At 48.1% G+C, this 10,423-nt stretch overlaps 1 protein-coding gene across 1 annotated transcript in view; it reads right to left on the reverse strand.

Annotated features, from left to right (window-relative positions):
• The window catches only part of Nans (N-acetylneuraminic acid synthase), a gene marked incomplete in the record, with an annotated part of 24,411 nt that overhangs the window by 6,830 nt on the left and 7,158 nt on the right, over positions 1-10,423 (reverse strand). The window contains 1 exon segment of the mRNA XM_013513284.1: positions 522-621. Coding sequence (XP_013368738.1) covers positions 522-621 — 100 coding nt within the window.

Here is a 10,423-nt window from a genome sequence, read left to right on the forward strand (position 1 = left end):
GTTAGGTACAATCATTCTACCGTGCAAAGAATACCGGCTCTAACTTCTCTCAACTATAACTTAGTACCCATTAACCAATCTCTCCCCACATTCCCTCCCCTACGCCCCTCTGCCTCTGATAACCAACATTCTACTCTCAAACTCTATAAAATTAGTTTCACATTTTTTAATTTAAAAAATTTCAGCCAGACATGGTGGCTCACACCTATAATCCCTGCACTCGGGAGGCTGAGGCAGGAGGATTGCTGCAAGTTCAAGGCCAGCTGGGCTACAAAGTGAGTTCAAGGCCAGCCTGAACTACACAGTGAAACCCTGTCTCAAAACACATTTTTAAAAAAAGTTTCTTATAAAACCATCATCTCCTTAACTTTTTGCTAGTTAGTACATTAAGAAGTGTAGACTGATGATTTCTAAAGTCTGTCTGTCTCCGTAAGATCTACCTCAAAGTGGGCTACCATTAGTAGCGTAGAATATAAAGATTTGGACTCCCTTGGGTTTGATGCCAAAAATGAGACACTTACCTTTTTTGGCTGTCTTTTCCAGATAAGGGAAATTGTTAGTGTCCCCAGATCCAACTTTGAAAAATGGAACATTCAGTTCATGCAGAAACTCAACCGCCATCTACAATATCAAAGAGGGAGCTCTTGTTCACAGCTGTTGGAAAGCACTGTCCCTGCGGTACAGGTGCAGATGGAGAGGTGCCACGAAGGGAAAAGACCCTCTGCACGGCGAGGCAGACTTAACAACTGGGAAGTGGGGAAGATGTGTTCTCAGACGTCTCATTTCAAATGGCAACATTCATTCCTGGCCACCCACCACCGGTCCAACACACGTTCAGTGCTGGTCTGAGCTGGATCCGAGCATTGGAGAGGAAGCACATCGCTGGCCCGACTCCTCCTCCCCAGGACCAATGAACAAATGTGAAAGCATCATAACTAAACCTTGAGGCAGAAAACCAGGCAGTGAGAAGGCAGACAGCCCTCTGAGGCTTCACCCTTCACCCAGGACCAAGCAGCCAGGAAAAGAGGTCACGTCCACCCTTGCCAAAAAGGGGAAATGGAGCATTTGGTGGCCCAGCGTTGACACAGTGATCCACAGCTGGCAGGGCCCACCGGACAGAAAAGTAAGCCGCAGCCACCTTCTTCTGACCCAAGGCTTAGAGCTACCCACGGCCCCTGACGTTCTTATCTGAGATTCTTCAGAAAGTGCCCAGAAATGGGGAAACGGCAGCGAGCGCTGGCCGGAGGATCGGTGGACACACTTACATGAGTACAATCTCAAATGGCTTTTAAATAACAAGAACACAAAACGACTACTTTTTAATTAAGACCTTTGTCCAGCTTGACTGAGTTATAATTGGTATGCTAAAAGCTGCCCATAATGTACAAAATCTGGTGAGTCAGGACACACGTACACACGTTACCATCATCACAGAGTAATAAATGCACCTACCACCTCCAATTTTGGGGTCTGGTTTTTTTTTTTTTTTTAATTGAAGTTGGAAGATCAAATCCCAGAATGGTTCCAAATGTCTAAGTTCCATCATAAAATACTGCCTGAAATTAACAAATAAGTCAGGATCTGATGCGCTAGGCCAGTGCTCCTAACACTTTACTATGTGTACATCAATCTCCCAGGGACTCTCTCCCTTCCACCTTTTTCTTTCTCACTTACTCCTTCTCTTTATGTGTCACGCTGTTAACCACCCCTCCAAAGACGAGACTGAAAAATAACCCATTTTTAATACATTGATTGAAGAAAGTTTAATCTTCCCAGCCATCTAACCCTATCTGGCAGATGAAGAAAGTGTTTTCTTTTCTTGTTTTTTTGTCTTTTTGAGACAGGATCTCGCTATGCAGTTCAGGCTGGCCTTGAACTCACTTTGTAGCCCAGCCTGGCCTCCAACTTGCAACAATCCTCCTGCCTCAGCCTTCCAGAGTGCACACAGGCGTGTGCCACCACACCCAGCTAACAGTGTTTTCTATGTACAGAGGGAAACTCCTATATTAAGATTTCTTCCAGATAATGTTCAAATGGTGGGACAATAACCCTCCAGGGCATGTGCAGATGGATAAGCCCGCTCAGGAGAGGGACAGAGCAAGCAGAGGCAAGGAAGAGGGTAAATGCAGAAAAAACACATGGCCAAAGTTCACCTATACAGGTTGTGAAATCTGCATGAATTTTGTCATTTTCAAATGACAAAAAGAGAGAATTCCTGCAGGGGGGCAAGCATGTGCCAACTCTGGCAGCCCTTCTGGGGGAACCACCGCCACCTAGTGCCCATTTAGAAAACTGCCACTTCTGCCTCCTCGCCCCGCAAAGGATGCCCACTTTACAGTCACCTAGATCTTAGCCCTCCCTCCTGGGGCAGCACCGCTGTGCACAGGGCCTGTCACACTGTGTCTGCGCTCGGAGGCACCCTCCTTTCGTGGCTTCTGGCCTTCCCTAGACTGCCCTCTCTACTGTCCACCTAGGGCACGATGAAGCCGGGCAGCCTCAGGGCCTCTCCGTCCCTCTCATCCCACGGCACAGAGGTTTGGGGGTCTCTCCGAAGGAGCCCAGTCCCACGAGACCCTCCTTCAGCACTCAGCTGGGTTCAGCGTGCAGAAACCAAAGGACTGGCTCAGAGGAAATGCCACACTGCCACAACTCCGCAAAGGGTCCCAGCCAGCCACCCCGCCTGACTACAGCCAGCACCTGCCAACCTGTGTGCCTCAGGACGCGGAAAACACTTGTTCAGTCCAGTCGACTAACGAGAGTCAAAACAGGTGCCCAAAGAGGCCCCTCCTGGCGCCGCGCACCGAGACGCTTCGGCAAGCGCAGGTCTAAGCGGGGACGAGTGGGGGTTTTCTGCAGCCCCTCCCACTCCCATGCCTGGACCCCGCAGGGAGCAAAGAAGCCCAGTGACGAGCTGAGAACAAGGGTACGCCAGAAAGCGGTGGCCCATACACAGGGCCCGAGGGCACCGTGCCACCCGCCGCTGGGTGGCCACAGCGGGAGGAGAAGAGGACAGAAAGGCCCTGCAGAGACAAGAGCTAGGAGGGAGGGGTAACAGTGCCGGCGAACCTCTGAGGGCTTCCAGTGATACAAACAGCCCACCGCAGCACGGGTGCCACAGGTTCACCCCCCGCGCTAGGATGTCCACTGCACGCGATGGAAGCACCTCTTCAGGCCACCAACGTGGCCTGGGGTTCCCTCTGCTTCTGACAGAACTGTCCATGTACACGAAAGCCCCTCGTTTACTTTGGCTGAGTTCTATACACCTATGCACCTTTCGGCCAGATGTCCCAGTAGTTTTTCTGACCTTGATAAAATGTAGACCCACCTTAACCTTTCCTTGGCAAACAGTGAACACCCTAGAATGGTGTACAGAGTGGAGAAAGACAGCACTCTCCAAATGCCTACTGTCTATGAGGAAGTCAGGGTGGGCAAACACTGGCAGCCAGTCACTCCGCAAACACGGAACAAGGAATAAGGGACCGGCCGCAGACTGGACAGGAAATGCTAGCTCAGCAAAGACACCTGCCGGGCAAAGCTAGCTGACTCTTACAAAGGCTCTTAAGAATCCATTCTCCAGTCAGTGATATACCCTGTAATCTAGCTGTCCAGGAGGCTGAGACAGGAGGACTTCAAGTTTGAGCCTAGCCTGGGCAATTTAGCAAGACCCTGTCTCAAAATTTTAAAAGGCAGAACAGGGCTGGGGATGTAGCTCAGTGTGAAAGCCTGAGTTCAATCCCTAATATGAGAGCAAAAGACGGACAGACAGAAGACAGAGAGAAACAGACAGGGGCAGGGACAGGGAGAGAGCATTTTCCTCTTGCTGCCTGTGCCCTAGGTGAGCCAGGGGCCCAGCTGGGAACAAAGGGCTCTCAGAACAAAGGGCTTCTCTGGGCAAACAGGCCAAAGCAGGAAACAGCAAAGGGACCTAAGCAACAGGCCAGCTATCACCAGAGGATGCAGACCTGGCCCTGACCTCGCCCCAGGGGCCCAGGCCACACAGGAAGTGTCAGCACCCGGGCCTCTGCTCACAGCAGGACTCCCAAACACCGGACAGAGGGATCCCTGGCAGTGGAGGGAAAGGAAATTAAGAAAGGAGTGCAAGCATAGGCAGCCTCACCCCAAACACCTACACTCCTCTCCATCCTCCAACTGCTTCTGGTCCGCAAGCAACACAGGGAAGGAACAACCTAGACAAGGACCTTTTCCTCAGCAGCCACAGCCATGAGGAGGTGCTCTTCTCCCCAGTCAGACCCAGGAGCTTGGGGCCTAGAAGGGTAGGCTGAAGCAAGACAGTCCTCGTCCCAGATACATATCACCTTGGTGACATCTCCGGTTCTACACTGACTGGGATGTCAGGTAACAGCTTATTTACACAGAAAAGGAAATAGAGGCCTAAGGCGAGAATGGGCCCGCCCAGGTCACACTGAGAGTTAAAGGCACAGTAAAGGCAAGTCCCCACACGTCCTGGCCCTGCGCCTGAACTGCTTTTCTTCACTATAACTCACTTTTGCTGCGCCCTGGCTGTGTGATGTGCTTTATGTCAGGAATCACACTTAATCCTCACAACCGTAATGAATCCCACTTTATAGCTGAAGAAATAGGCACAAAAAGGTAACACAACATCCACACAGAAACACCAGGAATGACAGGCAGAGCGATATTCAAATTCAGAACCGGACGCCAGAGTCCATCCGCTCAGCCACAGGACCAGTGTCCAGGCAGCAGCCACACAGCAGAAGTGCGTGCCGAGGGCAGAGACAGCGCCCGACACGGCAGGGATGCACCACCCAACGGAAGTGTGTCCCACACAGCCAGGATATGCGCCGCACAGCGGGTTTGTGCCAAACAGCAAGGACGTGTACCTTACGGCTGGTGCCCGGCGACACGGACGGGTCCGCATCACACAGCGATGTGCGCCACCCCACTGAGGTGAGGCGTACCCCACTCAACATGCTGCCCCGACGTTTCCATCTCCATGCTCCTAGAGATTACGGAGGGTTGCGGATGTGGCTAAGTGGCAGATCTCTCACCTCGCAAGTGCGGAGCTTTGGGTTGGATCCTCAGCACTGAGAAAAAAGATTACTGAGGACTCTAAAGAGCTGTGGTTTAGATGAGATCTATCTATCATCTAGCTAGCTAGCTATCTAATTAGGAATTAAAACAGGAATTTCAGCTAGGCTCAGTAGCCCATGCCTAAAATCCTTGTTACTCAGGAGGCTGAGGCAGGTAGATTGCAAGCTCAAGGCCAGCCTGCACAATTAGTGAGACCCTATCTGAAAAGAGCTGGAGCTGGAGCTCAGAGGTGGAAAGCTTGCCTAGCATACTGAGGCTCTGGGTTCAAACCTGAACACCAAAACAAACAAAACACAGACAAAACTTTGAGAAATTGTCTTTTCAAAGTCTTTTTAAATTTTGAGATAACTGTAGTGGGCTGGGGAGGTGGCTCAGTGTAGCGCGCATGCCTAGCACGTGCAAGGCCCTGGGTTCAATCCCCAATGCTGCAAAAAATAAAAAGTAGTGAGCTAACTGGAGATTTGTAAGGAGCTACAAGAGAGCTTACGTGCTTTTCCCCAATGCAATATAACGTGAAACTCCGGTGCAATACCACAGGTTGGCACTGCCACTGACGGAGGCCACCCATCATTGTCAGATTTCACCATGCAGTTTTACCACCGACAGACCCATGTGAGCACCACCATGGCCAAGCATGGGAGCTGCCACTGCCACAGGACCCTGCATGCTACCCCTTATAACCACGCCCGTTCCCCTAACCGTTGAGAACTTCTCTTCTGTTCTCCGTCTGCATAATGCTGTATTTCAAGAGGGTCACAAAAAGGGTTATGCAGCATCAACCTTCTGAGATCGCCTCTGCACCCAGCATAACACCCCGGAGGTGTCTCCAAGCTGTTCCTGCAGCAATACTGCATGCCTTTCCATTGCTCAGTGGTATTCTGCGGTACAGATGGACCTCGGGGCTTCTTAAACTATAAATGCGGAACTGCTGAATACATGTGCAATAAAAAGATTTAAGTCCTCTTTATAAATAATTTTCACGTCAGTCCAATGAGAAGGAACCGGCCGTGACTGGAAAGCACAGAGCGGGCAGGCTGCCGTGCATGTCACAAAGCTCCCTCTGGAAGACAGCAGTCCTCAGAAGGCAGCCAGCCAGAAGCATCCTATGATGACATTTCCAGTCCTTGTTGGACCGCGGCTGTGGGGTGGAGGCCATGAGAAGGAAAGGGCAGAATGGCGGGTTTTCACCCTTGTCTCCCCCGCCAGGTACAGGACAGACGTCACTCACACTCCGGGCAGTGCTGCTCCTCTTCTCACTCCCGTGTTTAACTGTTCACCTGCAGAAGAACATCTGCCTTCCAGTTTAGAGCTACGACAAATACAGGTGTTCTGGGCACTCGTGTACGTGTTTTGTGTTTTGGCAGTACTGGAACAAGGTTTTGCTATGTATCCAGGCCAGTCTTGAACTCACTATATAGCCCACGCTAGTCTCAAACTCAAAATCCTCCTGCCTCAGCTTCATGGGTGCTGGAATTACAGGCATGTGCCACCAGGTGCAGCCTGTATAGGTTTTTGTGTGAACCAAAGTTCCTTTAGGGATACTGCCAGATGAAAACTGGTGGGTCAAGCTGAGTGTGGTGGCGCGTGGCTATAATCCCAGCACTTGGGAGGCTGAGGCAGGAGGATCACTGCAACTTCAAGACTAGCCTGGGCTACAAAAGTGAGCTCAAGGCCAGCCTGAACTGCATAGTGAGACCCTATCTCTAAAAGACAAGAGAAAAGAAAAATAAAAAACTGGTGGGTCATCACATGTCTAGTTTTAGAATAAACTACCACTGTAAGTAGGGTGACTTGTGTGGCATGTGAGTTTGTTTGTTTATTTTTTGAGACAGGGTCTGGCTATGTAGTGTAGTCTGGCCTTGAACTCCCTCATGTAGCCCAAGCTGGCATTGAACTCACGGCAATCTTCCTGCCTCAGCCTCCCAAGTGCTGTGATTGTAGGAGTGTACCACCACCCCCAATAAAGCTGTTTTGAAAAGAAAGAAATTGCCATACTACTTTCTTAAGTGACCAGACCATCCTACACTCTCATCCACAGTGTTTGATACATTGTCTCTGCATCCTTGTCACCAGTTGGCATTATTGCCACTTTATATTTTAGCCAAGGTAATGACTATACAGTGATATTGTATTGTGATTTTTTTTTTTCTTTTGGTCTTTTTGAGACAGGGTCTCCCTATGCAGTTCAGGCCAACCTCGAACTCCCAACAATCCTCCTGCCTCAGCCTCCCGAGTGCCGGGATTACAGGCATGCACCACCACTCCTGGCTCTGTATTGTGATTTAAAAGTGAGAAAATTTTAAATCATGAGAACAGACAACCACAAAATAATTAGATCAATTAGACATCATGAAAATTAAAGCTGTTCAGGGCTGGGGATTTAGCTCAGCGGCACAGCGCCTGCCTGGCAAGCGTGAGGTCATGAGTTTGATTTGTGGTACCAGAAAGAAAAAAAAAAGAAAATAAAAGCTGTTTAGCCAACACAATAGCACATACCTATAATCTCAGCATAGGGGAAGTTGAGGCAGGGGAGCACCATGAGTTCAAGGCCAGCCTGAACTACATAGTGAGACACTGCTTCCAAAAAAATCCAACCCCCGCAAAAAAAAGAAAATTAAAGTAAACAATTGCACTGTAAAGCAGCAGTCTCAGGGGCTGGGGATTTAGCTCAGTGGCACAGTGCCTGCCTGGCAAATGCAACATTGTGAGTTCGATTCCTGGTACCAGAAAAAAAATTAAAACAAAAAAAATAAAGCAGCAGTCTCCAGGGACCAGTTTTGTGAGAGACAACTTTTCTACAGATGGGGTGGGGCTGGGGTGGTTTCAGGATCAGATTCTGACATAACCTAGATCCCTCACACGTGCAGTTCACAGTAGGATTTGAGCTTCTATAAGACTCTAATCCTACCAAGGGCAGAGGATATAGTTCAGTGACGCAGTGCCTGCCTGACAAGCACGAAGTGCAGAGTTTGATTCCCCATACTAAAAAAAAGTCTAACCCTACCAGCAGGCGTGATGACCCATGCCTGCAATCCAGGACTCAGCAGGCTGAGGCAGGAGGATTGCAGGAATTCAAGACCATCTTGGGCTACATGGTGAGACCTAACCCTGCCACTGACCTGACAGGAGGGGGAGCACAAGTAGTAATTCCATCTATGGGAAGCAGCTGGAAGTAGAGATGAAGCTTTGCTGCAGACACCTTCAAGAAAGTGAAAACGACAATGGAATAGGAAATTCTCTTTATGATCATTTATCTGATAAGGGGCTTGTATTTAGACTGTATAAAGATAAATAACCCAAGTAAAAATAAGCAAAGATGCCGGGTGTGGTGGCGCAAGGTGATGCATAGTGGCACACACCTATAATCCTAGCACTCCCGGGAGGCTAAGGCAGGAGGATGGTTATGAGTTTGAGACCAGCCTGGGTTGCAGAGCAAGCTCAAGGCCAGCCTGAATTGCATAGTGAGACCTTGCCTCAAAAAGATGAATGAACAGGGCTAGGGATTTAGCTCAGTGGCACAGCGCCTGCCTGCAAGCATGAGTTCAATTCCCAGTACCGGAAAAAAAAAAAAAAAAAAGATGAATGAATGAATGAATGTATATAAAAATAGGCGAAGAACATGAATAACTGTTTCTCCAAAGAAGATACACAACGACTAATAATCACATGAAAAGATGCCCATCATTAGCCACCAGGGAAATATAAATCAAAACTACAATGAGGTCTCACCTTACATCCAACAGGACGGGTAGAATGAAGACATAATAGCAAATACTGATGAGGGGATAAAGAAGCTGGAATGCTCCCACGCTGCTGGTGGGAATGTGAAATGGCACAGCCACTTTGGAAAGGTCTGGTGGGCCCTCAGAAAAGTTAGATATAGTTAACAATCACACAGCAATTCTGCTCCTAGATATATACACAAGAGAAACGAAAATATGTCTTTCTTCCGGTACCAGGAATCAAACTCACGACCTTGCCTTGCCAGGCAGGTGCTTTGCCGCTGAGCTAAATCCCCAGCCCCCGAAAATATGTCTACACAAAACCTATGTGAATGTTTGTAACAGCATTATTCATAATAGCCAAAAAGCAGAACGAACCCCAATGTCTACCTGCCGATAAGGGAGTAAATGGTATATCCAAACACTGAATGTTATTTGGCCATAAAAAGGAAGTAGTACAACATAGGTGAATCTGGGAAACATGATTCTAACATGGAAGAAGTCAGACTCAGAGGACCACGTATTGTATGACTATTTATATACAATGTCCTGAATAAGTAAATTTATACAGACACAAAATAATGGTTGCCTACGGCTGGGAGAATTGGGGAGAAGTTGGGAAGTGCTGCTTGCCAATGGATAGCTTTTGTTTTGGAGTGAGTTTATTTTATTCTTTTTATTTTTATTATTTATTTATTTATTCATTCATTCATTCATTCATTTATTTATTTACTTATTTCTGGTCTTTTTGAGACAGGGTCTCGCTATGCAGTTCAGGCAGGGCTTGAGCTCACTTTGTAGCCCAGGCTGGGCTGGAACTCTCAATGATCCTCCTGCCTCAGCCTCCCAAGTACTGGGATTATAGGCATGCACCACCACATCCGGCTCCTGGAGTGATTTTAAAATGTTCCAAAACTGGTTGTAGTAATGGTTGCACAACTCTGTAAATATACAAAAACCCACTAACCTGTATGTTTTAATTGGGTGAACTGTACAGTATGTCAACAAAGCTGTTTTTTAAAAAAAAACCACACACAGTTTTCATCATCCACTGGCCAGAACAATGTCATGACAGGTTCCAAAATGTCTCAAAACCCCCACTACACACTTAGGGGAGAATGACAGTGAAAAGGGCAAAGGTCTTTAGTGTCACTGTGGACACAGTTTTGATCTTGTGCATCTCCTGAGAGGTTTATGACTTTCCCAGGGGTTCCTGGACCACACTCTGGGAACCACTGTGATACATGTCTTTCTATCCTAGTTTGTTGTTTTTAATCATTGCTCCAGTGAAATGCTCTTTTTTGATGGGGGGAGGGGGAGTACTGGGAATTGAACTCAGGACCTTGTGCTTGCCAGGCAGGCACTTACACCACTGAGCTATATCCCCGGCTCACTTCAGTGAAATTCTCAAATAACATTTCTCCCATTTTGCCTTAGTTTGGTCAGGTTTGGTGAAACCAATGTCCAGAGCAAGCAGCTACATGGTAGAAGGAGAGGTGAGTAAACTAGGGAGACTGACTTTTTTAAATGAAGATTAGGCCTTAGTCCTCCAAATGAAAATACTTCTCGAAGTAGTTACTGGGCCAGGCATGGTGGAATACATCTATAATCTGTAATCCCGGCACTTG

The sequence above is a fragment of the Chinchilla lanigera genome, unplaced genomic scaffold (genome assembly GCF_000276665.1).
Source record: "Chinchilla lanigera isolate Chin_1 unplaced genomic scaffold, ChiLan1.0 scaffold00018, whole genome shotgun sequence".
In the NCBI taxonomy this organism is placed as follows: Eukaryota; Metazoa; Chordata; class Mammalia; order Rodentia; family Chinchillidae; genus Chinchilla; species Chinchilla lanigera.